Source organism: Cucurbita pepo, chromosome 3 (assembly GCF_057944985.1).
Source record: "Cucurbita pepo subsp. pepo isolate OVF chromosome 3, ASM5794498v1, whole genome shotgun sequence".
Lineage (NCBI taxonomy): Eukaryota > Viridiplantae > Streptophyta > Magnoliopsida > Cucurbitales > Cucurbitaceae > Cucurbita > Cucurbita pepo.
This window is the reverse complement of record NC_141800.1, coordinates 4273311-4296931: the sequence shown is the minus strand read 5'-3', so window position 1 is coordinate 4296931 and position 23621 is coordinate 4273311. Positions and strand designations below refer to the sequence as shown.

At 36.1% G+C, this 23621-nt stretch overlaps 1 protein-coding gene across 1 annotated transcript; it reads right to left on the bottom strand.

Annotated features, from left to right (window-relative positions):
• Positions 1–204: 204 nt before the first annotated feature.
• Positions 205–21911, bottom strand: RGD3 (ROOT GROWTH DEFECTIVE 3). The gene is made up of 29 exons (XM_087122435.1): positions 21752–21911; positions 21365–21509; positions 21155–21249; positions 20842–21041; positions 20696–20750; positions 16835–16916; positions 15235–15572; positions 13650–13758; positions 12951–13551; positions 12664–12796; positions 12463–12531; positions 10654–10865; positions 9497–9737; positions 9188–9358; positions 7688–8113; positions 7154–7600; positions 6680–6799; positions 6110–6592; positions 5317–5855; positions 4484–4976; positions 4322–4390; positions 2707–2811; positions 2404–2631; positions 2070–2333; positions 1931–1980; positions 1385–1494; positions 1222–1304; positions 823–1035; positions 205–703 (listed from the first exon to the last, which is right to left on the bottom strand). Exons 2-29 carry the CDS (start codon positions 21411–21413, stop codon positions 527–529), a joined length of 6162 nt encoding a protein of 2053 aa, XP_086978561.1. The 5' UTR covers positions 21414–21509; positions 21752–21911; the 3' UTR covers positions 205–526.
• Positions 21912–23621: the final 1710 nt, after the last annotated feature.

Below are 23621 nucleotides of genomic sequence, written 5' to 3'. Positions count from 1 at the left end.
AAGATTGCCAACTTACTCCTTACATGTACAGCATACAATTCTACTAGGGTCGGGTTTGAACGGTTACAAGGTCAGTTGTAGCATTAGAAACACCTTCAGTGCATGTGAAAGCTGATTGAGAAGATTGCCGAGGCATCAAATATAGCATCAATAATCTTACAAAAGCAAGCAAAATCTCAACAGTGTTCCATTGAAAATAAGGTATATGGAAGAATGGATTTCATTTAAAAGGTGAAATGAATCGTATATACAATATCCGACATATACAAATTCTCATTCCTTCCCAGTCCTGAAAGTGCATTAGTTGTGAGACGTTACGTTACACCTCTCAGTAAATCGTCATCCGGTACGCTCCGACCGTTCGTGAAAAAACTGCATGAGCCTCTGGGGGGAAAAGGGAGGAACGGAAGAGAGTTTAAGGGAAGACAGAAACCTATTGGTGGTTAAAGAGTGTCAAAATTTGGGCCTTTTCAATCATCTCCCACTTTATATACACTTTGTACATGGCGTGTGCACAAGAACTTCTTCAGCCATTGAGCTTTGCTAAGAACTGGCTAAGACTGTACTCTTCAGTGTACTGAGATTGGTCCCAAAGTTCCTCCAGTCCTCCAAGAATAGCTTTCAGACCCTTCTTTCCACCCATTGCTTTTACCTCTCCATCAAAGTTCTCATCTGACTGCTTCGATGATGTCGACGTCACTCCCTACATTTTATGAACCGAGTTAATCAACAGTTATCAATCCCAGAGAGAAACAGGTTTAATAGGTTGAATCTGCAGTTAAAGAATGAATTCATAGGTATGAACAATGAATGCAGTAATACCTTTCTGGAGGTTTCAGCAGATGTGAAAAGATCAAGCAATTGATCAGTATTCATGGTTTTCATACTGGCATTTTCAGAATTGATGACAGCGTTAGCAACTGAAACTTTAAACTTTTGAAGGCTCATAACTTTTTCTTCTACTGTTCCGCGCATTATGAGTCGATGGACGTTTACAACCTTCCGCTGGCCTAACCTGTGGGCTCTGTCCATTGCCTGCAAAAATAATTACATCAATCAACACAAAGAATGCACCCATTTAATGGATAAACGAATTTCATCAACAATGAGAACAAATATTTTTTTAAAATTAAATTAGAATCCTGCAAAACGTTCCCTACAAATGAGTAATAATCTCCCATCAAAAGTACTGTAATTAAGCACATACACACAGATGATTACCTGATGATCTCGCATTGGATTCCAATCATGCTCCATGAAAACAAGGGTGTCAGCGGATGTCAGATTCAAACCAAGACCACCCACTGTTAATGTGAATTTGTTAGCATATGCAATCCGATAAGCTAAATTGTGAAAAGATAAAGTGAGGAGAATAAGAATCAACCATGTGTTGTAAGGAGCAAAGCATCGATGGTAGGATCAGAATTGAAGGCCTTAACAATGTCAAAACGTTTCTCCGGCTCAACAGATCCATCCAGTCGCAAGTACGTAACACTGCTTTCAAAAGAGAAGGAATTGAAGGGCATCAGAAGAATATAATATATAACTAAGACTGGCAAGCCTTCTTCGTTGTGCCTCTGTGCATTTTGATTTTGATTCATGTTATTCGAATGAGAACTCCAGAAACATAATTGGGATGCTAATGGAACTAGTCTGAGCTACAATAATACCATTTGAAGAGGTAATGGCCAAGAGATTGCTGAGTCAGAAATGCAAGAAAAGATTCTTTCATAAGAGAAGACAGGCACGGGTTATGCACTCAGCGTGCTAGTTGACCATAAAGGCACAAAGAATAAAAATAGTCTACACGTGACGCTAAAGCCAGCTGTTGTTATAATTTTAATGCATTCCATTACTATAGAGAACACAAAACTAATCACAAAAACAAACTAACTTCTTTGATGAATGCAAAAAAAGATGGTATACTAACTTCTTCATGTGAGCGTGGAATAAATCTCTTTCAATAATGTCCAATAAGGCCTGCAGAAAGATCTCAGATATTAAATTATCGCCCAGTGAAAAACAGAAACTCAAATTAATGAATAAACAATCAATATCAAGCAATTTACTTTATGTTGTGCAAATATCAAGACTCTGTGCTGGCCAAAGCTGCCAGCCCCATCAGAACTCAAAGTATCAACACCAATTCCGCACTCCTCAAGAATTTCCCGGAGAGCAACTAATTTAGGAGAGTGGTACAGTTTATGAAGTTCAGAAACTAAGTCAGAACAATCGGGTATGAGCTCTGTCAGGAGGCACTTCATTGAATCTGTCATTTTTTCTCCAGTGACAAGCAAAGGATGACTACAAAGTTTAAGCAAATATTGAAGTGCCTGAGACAGAAAAACAATATATGCATCAGGGACACAAAGTTGAAAACAAGAATAGAAATAAAGAGCATACCTGAAATATATGTGAAGATGCTTTTGTTGAAACACTGCTTTCCTGTGGTACTTCTGATTCATTTGATTTGACTATACTTGATATTTCCTGTCTAACATGAGAACCAGAGAACCTTTCATATAATTTTAGTTGTACAGGGCTCAAGTCACAGTATCTGTCTTGAATGATTTTTTCTGGCAGATCAGACAGCACTTCATCTTTAGTTCGTCGAAGAAGGAAAGGCATGACCTATAGAAATAAGTATAGAAATCATAAGGGCGATTATCTAATATGCGTGTAACACAAGAAACAGAAAAGACAAACCTGCTTGTGCAATGCTTCCATGGCGAGTGCCCCAGCTTCTGCATCCCTAGCAGAACATTTAGAATCTCTAGCTGCTAGTAGTGGTTTTCCATAAGTTGATTGAAACTGCATGCAGAGAAAAATTACCAAATTTTGTGCAGGTGGCAGAGGTGAAAAGCAACTAGAATAAGAGCGCATTTGAGATTTTTGGTTAGTGAAAAGGGTTTTTTCTGATGGATAGGAGTAAGGGTAGTTCACCAATTAGACAAAAAATGTCATCGTCGATGGAAACTAGAAGAAGTTTATGTGGATACCTACCAGCATGGAATGGACAAAAACCACTAACAAAGTATGCAGACAGAAAAATTCTATTATGGCCTAAAACAATCTCCTAGAGCCTGGTTTGAAAATTTTACAAAAGTATACATGTAATGTCGATCTGATCACACTATTTTTTATCAAACATCCTTGCAAAGGGAAAATAGCGATTAATATTATCTATATGGATGACATTATCCTTGCAGCCTACAGGAGACCATGAAGAAGTAAGAAATCTTCGTGTATCTCTCAAAGAAAATGTACCATCAATCTTTTAAAGAAAACAAGTAAGCTTGGATGTAAACTCTCTATGCTCCCATTGATCCTAATAACCACATGGGCAAAGAAAACACATTGACTGATAAGGAACAATATAATCGACGGGTTGGAAAACTGATTAACCAAACTCAAACTGAGGTTTGAAAATCAGTTTATGAACAACACTACCGAGAAAAATATACAAATTGTTTACAGGATTCTCGTATACTTGCAAGGAACTCGTAGAGGGGAATTGTACTTCAAGAAATCCAGGAATGAAATCTTCCCAAATGCCGTTTGAGCAAGCTCAAAAATTGAAACAAGATCAACTACAGGATATTGTGCCTCTGTTCGGGAAATCTTAGTCACTTGGTGAGTTAAAAAGAAATCGGTCATGTCTAGAAGTGACGCTGAACAAGAATTGAGAGCGCCTGCTCAAGGAATATGAAGAAATATGACTCAAAAGCATCCTATTACAACTAAGAATCACTTCAGAAGAACCAAATCTACTATACGCATTGCCAAAAACCATATCCATCATGATTGCATAAATCATGTAAAAATTGATTCAGTTCATCAAACAAAAAATTAAAAACAAAAGCTTCTCGCTTAATTACATATCCACCAAGATACAGATTGCAGACATTCTTACAAATGCCATATTCAAGAGAGTTTTTGAAGTCTAAAAGACCAAGCTGGACTTATTCAACATACACAATCCTGCTTTAGAGGAGTGTTGTAAATAGAAAAGGTCTCAATTATTTTCTTTTTGAAATTTCTTGTTATATTCCTTTCATTCGTTCCCTTCTTTTTGCTACCGTTGGTGTATTGCCTTTTTTGGAAAATTCTCTCCCTTCAAAGGTTTATTATGTCATATTATTGACAAAATTTACTCTCACGGTCCTGTTTGAAGATTTTTTGTGGGCAAAGATAACATTCTTGTTTTTCATATTCTTCAATTTGCAAACAAAAATATCTATAAAACCAGAGCATTACTTGGCAATAACAAAAATAAACAAAATTTGAATGATCGAAAATCGTATCTATAGGGAGTCATTACCTGTCTCTCTGTTCCAAGAAAACCGGGCATTAGAAAATCAAAAAGTGACCACAAGTCCATGACGTTGTTCTGCCACAGAAGTTTGAGAATTTTATCAGATAAAAAACAACAAAACACTAATTTGATTATTGTAAATTAATAATTTTGATAGGACAGACTAACCTGAATTGGGGTTCCACTTAGTACCAGACGATTTTGAGATCTCAATTGCTTTACAGCAAGGGTTATTTTGGATTTTGCATTCCTTATAATATGTCCTTCGTCTAGTATGCAATAGTTCCAGTGAAATTGTGAAAGATACTCAACATCCTTACGCACCACATCATATGACGTTATGATGACATTATACTTGTTGAAACAATCTCGAAGAGATGCCCGTTCCTGTACTGAACCAACATATTGGAGCGTAGAAAGTATGGAGACATCAACATACTTCTCTATTTCAAAGGCCCAGTGTCCAACTAGTGTTGATGGACAAATTATCAAAGATGGTGGAATATCTTCTTTATTATTTAAGGTGAGGCGTTCAACTATGTCACATGCCACAATTGCCGATGCCTGAAGTGTTTTACCAAGACCCATGTCATCACACAGGATTCCATGAAGTTTGAAACGTTTTAAGAATGCCAACCAATTTATCCCTTCTTGCTGATACCTAAAAGCAAAAAAAAAAAATTCCAGAGCGACGAAAGAAATAAGAACCAGAAAATACATTTATTAGTCCTAACTTCGTAAATAACTATAGTAAACTACTGTTAGAAATCTACATCATTGTAATGAAGGGAAGTTGCCAGTTTATCAATCAATCAATTCGTGACAGGCAATGAAACATTTAGATTCAGAAAAGTTTGATGGAAAACTGAAATGCTAATTGCTAGGTATATAACAGAAGTGTTAGAAGTCAACCACATTGGGGTTTATGAAATTTTCCCCGGTGAAACATTGCAGTATGCAATTGTTACTTTCCATTTAACGTTAAAACTTTTCAAGTTTACCTTCTCAATGTCATCTTCAGTTCAGTACAGAGTTTGTAATCTTCAATGTGGGAGTTATCAAGTAGTTGTTCCAGAAATTGCGCGTCTTCCTTATTTTTAGAAAAAGCTTCACTGAGTCCAACAGGTGGTGGAAGACCACGTGCTAATGGAAGAAGAGGCACCAAAGCAGCAAAACTGTGGGTCACAGATCGTCTAACAGACTGATCACAATCACTCATACACCTTAAAAGTGGAACCACCAATAAAGGAGCATAAGACACCAGCTCTACACCCATTCCCTGAACGAGCAAGCTAATAAGCATGCCAGCACCTTGTCTTGAATTTACGGAATTCATATCTTCTAACATAGGAATGGCATTTTGTATCACAGCCCCCATGACATCGATGGTCAATGACTTGGCCATGGAAGTGATGCATCTAGAAGCTGCTAATCTAACAGCTACATGAGAGTGCCGAATACATCCAAAAATGCAGGGAAGTAGGGTAAGTAGTCTTGGTTTCAACTTCTCATTGAGCATTGGAGCAATAGATCGTACCACCTGCATATCCAAAATAATATACTCACTGATATAATCCAAAAACAAAGGTCTAAGTTCTTAACCTTATCATCCTTCAGAAAAACCTGAAGTTATCTACTGCATTAACACACTGAAATAATAAAGTAAATAATTTCTGCGAGCTGTAATAAAATGGTTAAATAATAGAAAATACCTAGACAAGTACAAAAATTTCATTTTGAAGAAGAGTAGACTTTCATCAATCATTAGGGAATTAGTTGAGTTTTAAGAGTAACCTGGATGTTATTTATCAAGGTCTGAGGATCCTTCACAGATTCAATGGTGTGCATTATTTTCTGTTCATCTTCAGCAGTAACATTTTCAGTAGTAGTAGGCAACAATATTTCTGTAAGACAATCCCAAAGCTTCGGAAGCTTCCCAAATAATGCATCCCCAAGCTTCTCACAGAGACACCTTAAAACAAGTTCAGAACCACGTCTGCTAATAAAACCCTCAATTCTTGATCGATCATCGGTACCAGACAGTGTATGAACTTTTGTTCTTGATTTTCTCGTACTAGTCCCAGAAGAAAGAATATCTTGCTCATCAATTACCTCCATGGAGCAAATAACTGCAGCTTGAGGTGTTTCAGAAGCGTCCATGCAGGTCAAAGTACAAATATTTTTTATCAACTTATCATTTGGCCCAGGTTTACGTAGAACACACTGACAAATTAACTCTGCTAGTGCGTCTGCTGCTTTTTGTTGTAGTATTTCCTCCTTCAAGTAATTCAAAATGATATATTGTGATATCTATTCATAATATATGTCTCTGGGTGCTATGTTTTTACATCAGGAAATATTTACCTGCTCTCTTTTTATGGAAGCCATCAAAGGCAAAATAATTGGATTAAGTCTGGTTGGAAGCTCAGACATCCAAACAACTGCAGCAGCAACCATTGCAGAGACCGAGATATGCAAATTACCCTGGGAATTTTCCAAAACAGGAAAATGGAATGTTGAGAAAGATTAATTAGAAGTACAAAAATCTATCCAAGCCCTAATCATGAAGTGGCATGATGAACACCATTAGCTGAATATCATAGCACAGTTCAGAAAAACCCTCCCGACAATGATGAAAAAGAATTAGTTCAAGTGGCAAAAATTCAATGTGTGTACTTGCTCATAATATATCATGGTTCGATTACCCACATTTATGATGGAAACTTCACCTATAATTCATTGCATTGTAATGTGTAAAATGGAGAGAAAAGCAACATCATAAAAATTCCAAGATCAATAGGACAAAATGCAGCTATAAAATTCAAAATCTATAAATACCTGAACACACTTCAAATACCCTGAAGTTGTCAAAAGACGTTGTTTCAATGACTCTATATCATCAATACCCTGCCTGCCCTCCAACCCATTTCCATCAATATCTCCAAGGGGTGTTGGAATTTTCGAAGCAAAATTAATTGCTTCATCAGCAGTCAGGTTCTCCAAGTCAATCTGGTTACCCGAAAAGAATTCCTTCAACATCCCAGATGACTCGATGGCCCGTACTAATTGTGTAGCCTCGCCACGCATCTTAGAATATGTCCTTGAAAGTTCAGAGTAAGGAAGTAGTGAATCCTTCGTAGGAAATGCAGGATCAGAGCACGTTAACAGATCCAACAACCTTTCTCTTAAATAATTGGGCAGCCAAGAAATAACTCCATGATCTAGAGAGTTCTTCTCTTGGTTCCTTATCTCTTTGAACCAAGAAATAAGGACAATGGAGGCTACCTAATGGGATGTGAGCAATCAGATAAATTTTTTATGCGGAAGGGCAGAAAAAGGAAGGAAAAACGGAGATCAAAACTCTTAAAGTACCTGCCGCTGGACTCCAGATGAGGATTTAAAAGCATTCCATAATGGACCAATTACATCTTGCAAAGATCCCTCATTCAGCTTAGAAGCAAAAATTCCCAAGGCTGTTGCAGTGACAACTCGGGTATGAGTCACTGAGATATCCGCATCAGCACCGACAATGATCTTAGAAAAACTGGACGAAGAATCTCCATTTCTTTCATGTGAAATAGTTACCTTTGCCAACTCCATGCCAACTCCGCTGGAAGACTCATTTTCAAGTTTTACAGCTCTCATTTTAGCAGCAGCCCTAAAATGACTTCTTCTAGGAAGCGCTACCGGCCAAAATAATTTTGAACTGTCAAATGCAGAACCATATGAAGTTGTTGCAAGCTCCAACCAGGATGAAACATATGACCTTGCCACAAGTTCCAATTCCTTCACTTGAGACTAATACCAGGAAAATAAAAGTATTGTCACCAGATCTAAATTTTGTACAATCAAGGATCAAAAACACATTGGAAAGCTTTCAAGATAAAAGGGGATGAGAAATTGCCTTTATACAAACAAGAAAAGGAAAAATAATTGGAAAGCTTCAAAAGATTGATCATCTACAATACAAGGGGGCAAAAACAACGCCAAAATCTATGGACTAAAACATTTGTTGACCAACGAAAAAGCATGAAAAAGAAGATACAAGAGTAACCAAGGGCCATAGCAAATTAAAAATGCACGCTCCAATTGACTATAACGAAGGAGCACAAAATCACCAAAAGTTGATCTAAAAAACTCCACTTAAGGACAGAATCCCAATAATGTCACAAATTCCAATAAATTCCTTGAACAGTTTTCCTCTTCTAAACCAAATTTCTCATGACCAACATTGATAACTTCAGTGAAACCCGCTAAAGAACTCTTTCAAAGGAACTAGATGTGTGTGTTGTGTGTGGGTGTTTCTTTCTTTCTGTCTGTCTGTCTTTTTAATGGAAAAGGGAGATGGGATTTGTTTGATTGGAGGAAGTATATGCCAAGAATTAGGAAAGGATAACACCTCATTAGTTAAATTTAGGGCTATATACCAACAACTACAACTAGCTTTACCTTTTGTAGACTTGCATAAACGCATACAAAAATGTATATAGCATAGACACACGTAAACAAATGCAACAATTACAAATAAACCATGAGAAATAAAGAGCCACTTCCAATTATTTGGGACTAGAAGATTAGTTGGATACAAAGAAAAAACATAAGATTACTAGGGTAGAACCAAGTCCAGCCGGCAATAAAACCACAATGGAGTTTATTACAATCACAAACTTACGTAATTTTTTCATTGTAAGAGACTATGCTACACTTCATTTACATTATAGACTCTATAAGGATAAAGAAAAGAAGACATAAGAAGTCAATTATCATGTAATTAGTAATTCATGATTCGAGTGAAATTATGATTTTAAATCACTTCAAAAATGAAAAATCATAAAACTAACAATAGTAATAAACTAAAGAAAAAGTAAGAACCTGGAGGAGGAGCCTCCAAACTCGCTCTGAGCACTCCAAAATATCATCATTTGATTCTAGAAGCAAATTCTGAAACACAATCCTAAGGGTGTCACCTAAAATGGTTGTCGGCCAAATGGAAGTAGAAGGCACAGAAATTATTTGTTTCAATCCTGCTTCTAGCAACCGTTCCTGTACAGATGAATATTTATTGATGAAAGAAATGAAATTATTATAATACAACAACGTGTGAAATAATAAAATTGTACTAAACTATTTACAAATCTTCCATGGAAAATATTTAGAGAGTAAACATCAGAGAAAGTGTACCAAAGTGCGGATAGCTGAATAACGAACTGATGTGATACTGTGCCTCATAAATGGCCATAATCTCGGCGCCAATGATGCGAATGCATATGGATTTTCCTGCGAACGTATTCCTTCTGGGGGATCATGCACATGAATAGCTCCATTTAGATCAAACTCTTGGGTCTCTCTTAAAGTTAACGCCTCAAACATCTTTGGAATCATCTCTTTCTGGGAATAGATTTCTGCCAATAGATTCATTACACTGCATAATAAATAGAAAGCCATAAGACAATTATTGATGGGATGACAATTAGAAATAATAGCATAAAAGTCACTTCAAATGAATTGAATCATATCAAAACCAATAAATTCATCATGCATTTTCGTCTTTCAGAGTCGACAACTATTATCATAATCCCACCCAACAACTAAATTAACAGTAGTGACAATCACTTTATAAGAAACAAAACATGGAAAAGATTTGTGCAAGTTCACCATCAAGAAGGGGTATATTCAACTCAAAGCAATGAATATTGAATGTAGCAAGCACAGCATAAGATTGGAAAGCAAAGACCAAGAAGTTAAAAGTTGGAGGGGTGATTCCGTTGTAATGTGTCTTGAAAATCAGAAATGATTCATTACAAGAATTGCAAAGAGGATGCCCAAGAAGCTGACTCATTTCCACGACGAAAAAGAATCTTCATAACTTGGCTTCAAAAGTTCTCTTACATTCACATCCAAATTACCCACAATGCAGCGAGTATGACATGCACCCACAAAGATCCTTTGCTCAGATACTCTTCTTCTAAACAATCCACAACCAACACATCAAGCAACATGATTGTGTATCACTCCAGTGACCCAAACTCTCAAGTCTTTGCCCTTAATATCTCACCATAGTGACCAAAACTCTCAATTTTGAAACAAGATGAACGAGTACAGCTACAATAAGGAAAAAAAACCAATAGTTTTTTTTTTTTTCCAAACAAAATCATAAATGTGCAAAAAGTACAAAAGATGGCAGGAAGGATAAGATACTCCCCCAGGCCTCAGCCAGGAAAGTCAAAAAGTAGACTTCTAATTGCACAATTGGTGAACAAGCTTATTCAAAAGAATAACATCTTTTAAATGGCATGAATTCTACCAACACAGACATGGGCTTTATGTCTAACCGTTACCTGCTGGTGGATGGACTTAGATCATCCAAATCAAGCAGGATGTCCCAGAGCAGCATCACAATTAAATGCAAGGTCTGACCCTTGAGAGAAACAATAGAAGAAGCAGCCGGAATTAAAGCATCAGCTGCAACTGCCTGAACGTCATCATCTGGGTCCTCAAGCCCTGCTTTACATGCAGGGAGAATGCGTGAAAGCAAATCATGAAGAAGTTCCTGGCACAAACAGAAAAGCAGTAAGATGACAGGTTGAAGCGTAAACAACAATACTAGAGCTCATAATATTACCATGAATAATATCTTTGTAACAAAAAATCTTCTTCTTAAAGAAATATCCTTTCATTAATAAAAAGAAAGGGCAAAAAGTCCTCATAAAGGCATCAAGATCACAAGATTTACACTTGACACAGATAACCTTTCTTCTGCTCCCCTTCCTCTTCTAGAATATGTCCATCTACGTCGGGTCGAAGATATATTCATTTTTTGTCACCCAAACCCTCAAAAAGGTTTTATGGTCGTTCTTTCCTTCTCTATTTGAGAAACTACCTTACAACTAAAGATCCTATTCTCCTTCTTGTCGAAGTTAAATATTCCCAAGAAGATTACATGAGGAAAGAGAAAAAAGGCATATTCTTTGACATGCTAATTTTGTGCGGTTTTACAGAGAATTGGCAGGAAAGGAAAGAGAATTTTTAGACTTCCTTTCTTGGAATAATGCTGGCAGATCACTTCCTTGGTTGATTTGGACGGGAAAAAACACACCAGATACTCAGCTGATCCTTTTTGTCAAAATGTATAGTTCACAACCTCCTCTTGGAGTGCTACACATTCCTTTTTGTAACACTCAACGCATGCTCATCCATTTACATTGGATGCCCTTTATTAGGATCCTCCAATTAGGCTTGGAACCTCTCATCCCTAGGACCATTAGGTTGTATGTTTTTCTTTTGTTGATAATGAAGTTCTTCTGTCATCCAAAATATATATATTGAAGCCCATCTAAGGATTTTTTAATTATCCTCCAAGTCTTAATTTTTTTAAATTGGAGCCTTTGTTTGATTTTGTAAGGTCCTTAGCTACTTCCAGCTTCTATGACTTATCTACGATGCAAGACAAAAGAATCCCACAAGAGAAGTGTAACATAGACCATCACGTTATGATGCCAAGAGGAATGGCATCAAATACAAAGGACACAGGATCATACAGCAAGAGCTGCTCTTGAGATATGACTCCAATTATTCAAAGAAAGAACAAAGACAAGAAGCTCCAACAACTGAGCATGGGAGGGTGTAAATTGTGAGCTTACTCAATCTTAACGCGATATTAGACAAAGAAGAATATTTAGAACAGATAACAAATGTACACGACCTCTTTGATTACATGGGACCACATAAAGGAAAGAAACTTAAGTTGGTGGGACCACCAACTACAATCCAAACAAGGAGATTTGTCATTGGATTACAGGGGATGCATTCTTATTATTATTAGCTGCTCAATGATGCAATTGGGAATAATACTAGTCCCGTGCTGTCTCTCCCCTACAAAATCATAAGATCGACTTCAATGACTTTCTTAGATATCTTTCCTATACTTAAGCCCCTCTTTAACTTTTTAACTAAAGGTCAAGCTTCAAACCAAAAAATTAACCCTTATCTGACCTTTACCCTCAAGGTCATCCTTACATACATAAAGCATTCTGAGGTTTAAGGATTCTATTTAGATACAAATATACAATGACAATGACCGATACTAAATCATGAAACCCACACAATAGAAAAAGCTGCCAGACGTACAAGTAGTAATGAAAATATACCTTCCGTACAGCAACCAAATACTTTATGCCTAAAAGACTCCCATGACGAACTTCCCATTCCTGTCTGAACTGAATGGAGGAATAAAAGTAACGTTAAAACAACATACAGATGTTTTAGAGTTGGATTGTTTTACAAAATCGAGCATACTCCTAAGCAAGAATACCATATTTACAAAAATTGAACATGTACTTGAAACTTACCTGCATTTGCAGCAAGATATTTAGCGTTTCATTAACTAGTGAAGGATGCATGTACTTGAACACTGCACCCAATGCTTGAGCGCAGGTTTCACGCACAGGGGCTACGACTTGATCTGATACATAATCTCCAAAACTGCAAAATATATGGAAGAGAAAGAGAGAGAAAAAACAGCATCCCTCAGCAAATGGAAAATATTTGTCTCTAAACTCAAAAAATGCAAAGGACCCACAAAAAATGATAAGATAAACTTAGAAAATTATAGTCAAGTAAGCAATAAACAGCCTACCGATCGAGAAGTAATATACACAGCAGACGAATCGCACAGTCTTGAAGAAACTCAAAATTCTTCAGCCAAGAATGCCTAGTCAATTTAACCAAATTCCTCAGCTCGTGATTTTCAGAAAAGTTTGTGAGCATAGTAGTACCCTCTGAAGGTAATTTATTATCAGGGCACTCCTCGGCTGCTGCTTCAGATGTATCTTTATGCAAATAATATGAACCATTGGGATGATCCTCCACCTTTACAGAGCAAACATTAAATTGAGCTTCAGACTGATCATCAGGCAAAGGCCTATCATCATTTTCAACCTTCACACTTATCCCCAATTTAATATCCTCGTGGGCACAAACCATCAGATTGGCAGGTGGACATAAGGCGTCTTCAAATTTTGGTCTTTTCAATTTGAACTCAAATTCATCCTCCGTCAATTGCATATTTAAATCAATGTCCCTTTCTCGCTTTAGCTTATTTGGCATACTTCCATCTTCTAACGTGGTCAATGGAGAACTGTCCTCGACCAAATCAGGCAATGGTACTCCAGCACAACCTCCTTGATGAGTTAAGATTTCTCTCAGGGCCATCACACTACCATGACGAACTTCCCAATCTGATATTTTAAAAAGGTTAAAAATAAACAAGGGAACTCAGGAAAACAGAAATTACTGTCAGTATATCCAACATTTAAAGTAATATGAAAATTCTTACTCGAATCAAACATATCAAGAAGAAGTTGCTCAACAAAATTATGGAAAGGCCATTGTCCATCACCATCATGATCACCAAAATCATCATCATTATTTACACTCACAGCTGCCTGCAGATGGATCGCCAACATTTATTTCACTTTCACTTCACATATAGAAGTTGCAATATAATCGACAGATGAATGGAAAGTTGATGATCAAAAAGAAAATTATAGGTAAGCAAACCAAAATTAACTAACTCAGTCAGAACAACCGAGCAGCCATCATATATTAAGAACTTTATATTACAGCTATCATCAAACCATGGAAGCACACAGTAATATAATCATAGGCATCACTAACTACCACTTTTTTTCATATAAGATACATCTCTTTTATTTTCACTCCGATAGCTTTGCAAAAGGGGAGGAAAATAGAAGAATATGGAGATAGATAAAGGAAAGAAAATATAACATGACTGCACAAAGTCATACCTCCTTCAAGTATTTTTACGTAGTCCCATTTTTCATAGAAAATGCAAGGTCATTTAAAATCACTACGTTTCCCTCAAATTATTTACACATTCCCCACATCAAAATCTTAGAAATGGCTAAGTGTCTAAGAGTACAACAAAAGAAATAGTGACATCAAGCAGAGAAGATAAGTCAAAATCCTTATATTTTTCCATTCATTAAATTTCGTAGAAAGATTCATTCACATCAACCATCCCCATAAAATTACTTTTTCATTAATGTATGCAATTTACAAAAGAATGGCAAAATCCAAAACGAAGGGGTCACAAAAGATTTCTCCAATTGGTCAAAAGTGTAGAGACTATAAGAGTTATAAAAAAGATATGCATTTATACCAAGAAATCGCTAGGAATAGAATTTGATCAAAATAACTTCCAATAGGACTTTCATTTTCTTTAAATAGACGACTGTTACATTCTTTCCAAGTTGTTCACAAAAAGTTCAAATAAGAAAAAGATGCATCCCAAGAACCTTCTTCCCATCAGAAAACAAACGTACTTTAAGAGTGTAAATAAGAAGATTGAGGTCATTAGGTAAGTTGTGAACCACTAAAGGTGGTAGATATCTACTTCCAAAATCTGACTGCATAATGACAAGTGATGAACAAATGGCTCTAGATTTCATGGGCTGTTCTACAAATTTGGCAGCAATGACGAAACAATGCTATGTAAGGTAAACGACACTGCATTGTGTCGTAGTGCTGTGCTAAGCAAGATATTTTTAGGCACAATAGTTTGGTAAGCAGTGTATATAACTTTGCTTATTTAAGGAAAGTGGGCTTGACGAACGAGTTGTCTAGGATTCCCCCATTTCAAGGCCTTGAAAACATAGATTTGCAGGTAAGAGATCCACTGCTGTCCAGCATCCTCTTGTAACAGTATTAACTCCAGCAAATTATATAACTACATCTAAATACCAGAATAAGCATAGAAAACAAACAATACTGATACATGCATTTGACACAAGGAAAGAAGACTAATAAAAGTACAAGAAGCCTCAAAGAACCAAAAAAAAAAGTATTTATCCGGACCTGAGCCCCTTGGTGTATGCAAGGAGACAATGGAAAGATAGTACCTTTTGTGAACTTAATAAGTCCGGACCTGAGCCCCTTGGTGTTTCCACTAGTTGGGTGCCTGCTACATCTGTCTCTCCTTCCTCAGACCAGTGTTTTGTCTGGTCCTTCGAGTTTATTTTTGCTTTTCGTTTCAGAAGGTTCCTTTCCCGAGCACTGGGCCTTTTGGATACAATATACGGGGCCATGTTAGCAACGAACTGTTGGATATTATGTATTGAGTTCGATGGATACATCTGCCTGTCTCCACCATTACCATGCATGTTAACTTTGTCCAAGATAAGGTCCTCATCTCTTATCATGTCACTGACATCCATGAATTGCTCACACACATCCAAACCTGTGCAAAAGGGACAGAGATTTGCTAACAAGAAAACATAATAAAGGACTTGTACCAAGAAAAACTAACACTAATAAAAGGAAATGAAATACGAGTGGTGGAACAAGATGAAAAATAAGGTACAAATTTCAAAATTATTTAAAGCATGTAGGATATTGAATCAATATTGGGGAAACTCCAAAAATCTTAGATTACGGAAGCACAAAGACACAAAAATAGTTAGATAAAATCAATTTTACTCGGTGGTATGAATACATCTGATACCATCATTACACAGCATGATTTTTCTTTTCTTTTCTTTTCTTTTCTTTTCTTTTTTTTTTTTTTTTTTTTTTTTTTTTTGTAGTAGTAGTAGTAGTAGTAGTAGTAGTTTTGGCATAACATAGCTTGCTAGGCTAGGAAATTTTACATTTAATAATTATTATTATCATTATTGTTGTTAAAATTAAAGTTAAAATTATCGTGTATTAAATCTAAATTTAGGATGTATGTGCAATTTTAGCTTTCTCAAATGCGAAATCCTAACTTCTCCCCTACTCAGGATCAGTGTTGCAAGGCAGCACAGAGGATTTGAATCACCTTTTCCTTTTCTGCTCTTTGGTGGTGTCCTCGGCACAGTTCTCAAGCCTTTGTTGGAAACCAACTTTTCCCACTAAGCAGGGTCTAAGATTTAATCTCCCAAAAAGTTCTATGGTCATAGATGGAAGGTATGCAAGTACCAGATATGGATTAATGTTGTCATTTTGATTCTATGGGAAAATTGGATTAAAAGAAGGAAACGTATCTTACCCGGATAGTGAGGGATCGGAACCAGCTACAAGGTGTTATTATTTTTCCTCTTACTTATTAGCTATTAAGTGTGCTAAACCCAAGTTATCTTGTCAGTACTCCCTTTCTTCCCAACAATAGAGATTATATTTGTTACTTCTTTACTTCTGTATATTTCATGCTCAAAACATTAGGAATTTCCAATATAATTGCTTTGATTATTAAAAGATATTTATATATATATACACACACACACATATATTAGTGACAATTTTTTAATAAAGTCACGTTATGTTATTTACATTATTCAATTACTTATATAAACATAATTTAGATAATTATCAGATCTATAATATAATCTTCTACTAGATAACTGACAAAAAGAAATCTCACAAAAGGAGGCAACCTACCAAAGAAAAGATAATTACAGATTATAATATAATCTTCTATAGTATATCAATAATTTTCAAATATGTGTGTGTGTGCATGCCAACCTAAACGACGACGAAGATTTTGCTTTTGACGAGCCAACCGCTCCTTTGGGCTCTTGATGTTTTCACTGGTGACATCAAACTCCTGCAAGGTATATCTTAAAATCAATCCACATACCCATCAGATTAGTTAGTCTTTCCTGCTTTATTGCAATACATCATCCAGAAATCTAAATTCTGAAAACTTTCAACTTTTTATTTATTTTCGCAATCAGGTCTTCGGAAATATTTTACAATGTACAGGATGATCAGGCCAATCACTGAAATCCTCTATCAACTAATATTTTATATATATATATATGTATATATTGGAGGGGAAATGAAATAACCCCATCCCAATACTGCTTCAATTCAAGGGCCATTACAATAGCAACTTGTATTAAAATATATAAGATATTAACTGGGACACTGAAAACCAACAGTAAAAATATTAATAGCGGAAATAAATGAGTAGAAGATTGAGGGGTGGTTTAGATGATGTTAAGATTTGAGAAAATTAGGGAGCTTGTTTGTACTAAGAAAGGATGTTGGTGGGGGTAGGTGTGGTTTGGGTTCCAATAGAGGGCTGTCAGAAAGAGAAACGAGAGAGAAGCCGAATGAAAAAATCAAAAGTTAAAAAATTAAAGAAAAAAAATCTGAAGAAAGAGAGAAAAGAAGACGAATTAATTTTTTGTTGCTGTCGTAAAAAAAGGTGGGGGTCGGGGGGAAGAAGTTTCCTAGCACACTATGCATATGAACTTTGTTCTATTGATCTCCTGTGCTAGTGTTTTGTTCCTTCAATTGTGTTCACAAGTTTTTGGTGCTGACTGTGGGTTAAAAGGGTATTTGAATACGTTCCTAGCTTATAAGTAAGCAGCTCTTGGAGGTTCTTCTTGCCGGTTAATGTTCTGGGACTTGAAGTTTGGATTACATTTTTTATGCTGATGGTCTGTTTTCAAGTTGTAAGTTAAAAGTTTGAGATGTTCATAAGGAGGGAGGAGGGTCTCAGTTGGAGACATAAAGTGAAGGTAACGTAAATAAGAGAAGGTAAAACGGGCTAAAGAAGGGAATTGGAAAATAGGCAGAGAAAAAACACCATTGCGCCTCAAGAAAATGCTAACGGTGAAACCTTACGTGGGGACAAGAAGATCAAGGGTGAGCTTTTGTCCTCCTTTTTCTGTCAAGCTCAGTGGTTCTTCCCAGCCTTTTCTAGAAGGCCTAGATTGGTATCCCACTTGAAGAAGGACAGGTTGAAGTTGGAATTTCCTTTTTCCATAGAAGCCAGCGCCAGTGGGAAAGCTCCACAGTGGATAAGGCCCCATCTCAAGATGGTTTTGCTATGGCTTTCATTCCAGATAGCCGGCACTATATTAAGAGTGATTTTTGGAAGGTGTTTTGTGAGTTTTATGAGTGAAGGATCCTGTAGAGTCCTCAAAATGGAACTTTTGTTCATCTTGTATTTAAAAAAGGATAGGATTAGGAACTTACAAGGGTCAGGGATTTCAAACCCATCAATTTGGTCGCTAGTATTAATAAAATCATTGCCAAGGTGATAGGCAGATAGATAAAGAAAGCTCCTCCCTATTCTCTGATTTCCAAGGTGCCTTTATTGAAGGTAGGCAGATTTTGAAACTCCTATAGCTAACAAAGCTATCCAAAATTATAGAAGTCGTAAGCATGAAGGAGTCATGTTCAAAATTGATTTTGACAAGGTTTAAGACCACGGTGGTCGGGACATTTTAGATGATGTTATTTGGAAGAAAGGTTGTCATTGTAAATGGAGATCTTGGATTAGAAGAAACGTTAGGACAGTCAATTTTTCCATCCTCATTAATAGTAACCTGAGAAGGAGGATTCTAGCTTCAAGAGGTGTTAGACAAGGTGATCACCAGACCTTTGCCCTTTAGGTCAATTTTCTTTTATCAATAACAAACTTTTATTGAGAAAAATGAAAAAAATACACAGATACAAAAATAGAGCCCACAAACGGAGGCAACCTAAAGAAAGAGCCTCCAATCACGTAAAACAAGACCTAACAAATAATTACAAAAACAATTCGCTACCAAAGCCCACAAAGAGACATTGAACCTAATAAAAGTCATACACCACTCAAAGACCTCTCAATCCCTCAAAAGATTTTGTTGCTTTTCTCACCCGCAATGCACCACAAAACAGCACATGCTCAGTTTGCCCCGAAATCCTTCCCATCTCATGCAAAGGAGGTGGAGAAGGAACTCCTCAACCATCTCCTCTGCAACCCCTATGTCTGACCAAGGTTAAGTCAAACTCCTCAAAGAAATGACTCCAAACAGCATGGGCTAAGTCACTACTCCAAAGGATACGATAAAGGTTCCCAACAACCCACCTACCATGCAACACAACAGCCCAATCATTGAAACCCAATCCAAGGTGTTAAGTTTTCCATGAGAACCTACCATACAAAAAAAAAAAAAAAAAAACAAAACAAAACAAAACAAAAAAACTGAATTGCCTTCGGAATTTCCACCTTCCACGAGGAAAAGAGAGGCTCTTGAGGGATTGGTTGACCAAACAAAGAAAGAAGGATTTACAAGAAGGAAGGACAAGGACTCCAAATGCAAACATCCATTCTCCCTAGATTACAACAAAACTCCACAATCATGAGGGCAGAAGTATCTGTTGCTATCGGACAAAGGACGTTAGAACCCTAAAACGAGCGAATAAAAGGTCAAAAAGCAAGACATACTTTCAGCAACCTTATAGTTCCACATCAAAGCAAAATGGTACAGTCTGTATTAAGTAGGATTCTTACCTACTTCTTATATATGTTTAGGATCTTCATATCTATTAGAAAGAGTAGAGAACATAGGAGGAATTTTCAAAGGAAGAGGTCAATGAGGGGAAGGGTTCCCATATTGTTGTTAGTGCGAGTAGAAGGGATATCTGTCTTTGGGTCCAAGTTCTTTTGAAGGGTTTTCTTGCATACCTTTTTTTCTTGTTTGGTGGATCCTTTCTTCCCCAATGTTGTACAGCTTTTTCATGCTTTGGAAGGTTAAAATTCCCAAGAAGGTCAACTTCTTATCATAGTAAGGTTAACACTTTGGATCTTGTTTCAAGGTACATGCCTGCTTTGATATTGTTGCAGTGTTGTATTCTTTGTAGGGGAGTAGCATAGGACCTTGATTACCTCCTTTGAAATTGTTAGTTCACTTCATCAGTGTGGAATAATTTTTTTACACCTTAAGTGTTTATTTGGTTCGCCCTAGAGCTTGTACAGCTTTGATGTTCTTCGCTTACCTTTTGTGATAAGAGACTTTTTATGGCATGCCAACTTCTTTGCAATTTTGTGGGGCTTTAAGCCAAGACAAAAAACAGGATTTCTAGAGGGTTCAAGAGTTCTTGGGAGGGGTTTAGTCTCTAGTTAAGCTCCATGCTTCTCATTTGGCATTGGTGACCGAGGTTTTTTAATTACCAGATCTTATTTAGTTAACTTGGAGCCCCTTTAGTTTGGCTCCTTCCTTTGGACCTTATTTTTACACCTCTTTGTATTCTTTCACCTCTCTCAATGAAAGCTTGACTTTAAGTTGAAAGCTTTTTGGAAAACAGGAGTAGTTGCTATAAAATTTCACAATTCCTAAGGTTATACCGTTGTTATTAGTAAAGTTCATGGTAATTGCTATAGTTTTTTGTTTTCAATCAAGTTTATAGGGTTTGGAATTGTGTAATTTTTCCTATTTTTGGTTCCATTGTAATATATAGGTATGCTTTTGTAGTTCTGATTTCATCAATGAAAAATATTGTATCTTTTTAACTTAAGAAACAAACAGAAATACATATATTTGCACAAAAGTGCATGTTCATGAGTTTGTACCCAAGAAAAATAAGCTACAAAAATAGACAGATCACCTGTCCTCCAGATGCCACCAAGGCGCCAAATTCAAGCACATTATTCATATCAAAACTGTTATGAAGAAAATGCAGCATTCGGTCAGTAAACAAGCAACATGGTCAGCATTTGCATAAATTAGGAACTCTGGAGATAAAAAAGAAACCTTTTAAATGCAGACTGCAAATCAGGCATGGCCAGGACATCCTCGATAGTACCAGACAAGCCAGCCTCTGAAATCTTTAGTCCAACACAGTCAATGAGCTCAGACACAGATGTGTGCTTAACATTCTGTGCAATAGCCCCAATCGCATGGGCAGCCGCAACCCGTGTATCCCAATTTTTACTGCGTAAATACTGAGATACCTGTTTAAACAAACTCAGGATTAAAAATTAATTCAACATAATGAAATCCATTGCACAAAAGTATGCGGCCCAAGCAAACAACAATATCAAATGAAACCTCAGCAAATTATGACCTTTTTCAAAAGAGATGTCAAGTCCTGAGGATGGGATTTTGCAATCTCCCCCAACTGCCGAGCTGCAGTAAATCTCGTTGCTTGTGTTGAACCAGCTATTGGGATTCCGTTAAGAAAAAACCCCAACTCAAAAGTGAAATTCAATGGAAATACAACAATCAAGCGTACAGTTTCATTAAAAAAAATATATATCAACAAGAACAAGGATACTGTCCAAGAGAGTAAGAAGACGATGAAGTCGAGACGACTGCTGTGCCATGATAATAACATTCCTAGTACGCCGCTAGACTTCTGCTAATAATAACAATTGATAACATTCCTAGCCACCGTCAAGTCCCGTTCACTGCGCTAAGCCCTACACTCCATCAAAACAACAAAAAGCTAAACATTCAATCGAGAGTTCACGAAACAGTCAGACAAGGAGCAGTTCAGTTATAAGCAGGCAATCGAATGTCCGAGAACGAATTGGTGAAAAATTAGAGATTTGGAATACCCTTAAACGAATTGGAGTTCTAAGCTCCTAAGATCTACGAAATGATGGAGATATTGAAGGATTAGACATGGAAGAACGACCAAGTTTAGGGTGATTAGGGTTACCTGGAAGGAGATGAAGATAAGTGGAATGGGATTGAACAAAACATCTTTGTTTCTACGTTTCTACGTTTCTTCGTCCTCCAACTTGGTGAATGGTGCTCAGTCGATAACCGACGACGAAAACCCTTCTTCCCTCGCTCGCTCGCTCGCTCGCTCGCTCAATCTTGCATGAGTTGCATTTTATATATTTCAACCTTTTTTTTTTTTTTAATTTCATTATATATCTTTGTTGTGTTTTTTTTTTTTTTTTCTTTTTTCACACTTTTTATTTTTTTTTAGTTTTAACCATTTAGAGTTGGCTTGTAAACGCCTCGAGTATCTATTGAGTAGCTGAACCATGTTCATATTGGTGAATAAACGTCTATTGGGCTAGCTTCCATTTTACTGTTTAGTTAGCGCCTAGGTTAATTGTAGCGTTTAAAAATTTTATTTTATTTTTTAGAATTTAGCTATAAACTCAAATTATAAGAAATCTTATCATTCTCGAAAATTAAAATAAAAAAAATAAAAATAATAAAAATTGATAAAGATATATTTGATGGAAATATAAGTTAAATTTTGTTTTAAAAGATTATGGGCCATAATGGGCTCTCCGTTGCATGTCTGGCCCTGCCATTGGCCCATTGGGCCTATGAATCTACTTGTTTGGGCTTTTGAGAAAGCATAATGAATAATGGCCATTTTTCAAATATGGTCAAATAAATATTGTTAAAATATATATATATTTTATGTGAAGATATTTGCCATTGGGCCAATATATATATATTGTTAAAATAGCTGCCATTGGCCCATAATGGGCTCTCAAATAAAAAATTGGCCCATAATGGGCTCTCAAATAAAAAAAAATATATATATATTATGTTTTTTTATGTGAAGATATTTGCACGGCTTGAAGAAAATTTCATTTAGTGGTTGTTTAAAATACAAGATAGTTGTTTATTCAATGTCTAAAACTCGAGTACCTATAATTAAATGTTGTTGTCGATTTATTTTTAATTTGTTTAAAGTCTACAAGTAAATTATGACTTTTCTACTTTTCAGTACTTAATTGATTTATTTATGAATATTATTTTAGTTTTTTTTTTAGCTCGATCATAGGTTAATTGATTTAAATATGATTTTTTTTTCAAAACGCTAATTAAATTTTGTCTTCTACGTTACTGGTTTTTAAAAAGTCGATTAAAATTTTTGAAATGTGTTGGTTTATTAGAATAAAAGGCAAAGAGTCGTGTCATTTCAATAACTAGACACGGGACTATATAGTTTGGTATATATGACACAAAATCAAAGGAAAATTTAAGCCCCTTTAGGGATAAGCTTGGCCTGACAATCACTTATGACTTGGTAAACTACAGACGAGGACGTTAAACGTTCTTCTTTGATAGAAAACTATCTATTTTTCTATGACAACAGTCATAACTATAGAGGGCAGGACGGTAAGCTCATTATCTATCAATAATAGGGGGTGGGGGGTCGTTTTCCTTTATCAACGGTACTAAAAATTGGGGTGAGCATAATTTTGTAGAGGCTCGAGGGCTTATTAAGCGAAGGGTGGAAGGTGCAGTTTGGATTGAAATTATATTATTCTTTTTTAATAATATTCCAAATGCAATTACTACACAATGTGGTCTCTTAATTGAATCTTGCCACCCAAAAACTAAAAGCTGACAAAATTGTTATGGTCAAAGTCAATGCGTTTCAACCATAATTGCTACCTTTGTTGAATTTCATGGTTTTAACTTAATTACTGCTTCATTTTGTCAACTTTGGCGGCAGTTTTTCTCATTTGAATTTTGACCTAATTTTATTGGATAAACAGATATTATTATTAAGTATATTTATTTCAATTTCTAAAATTGAATAAAATAAAATA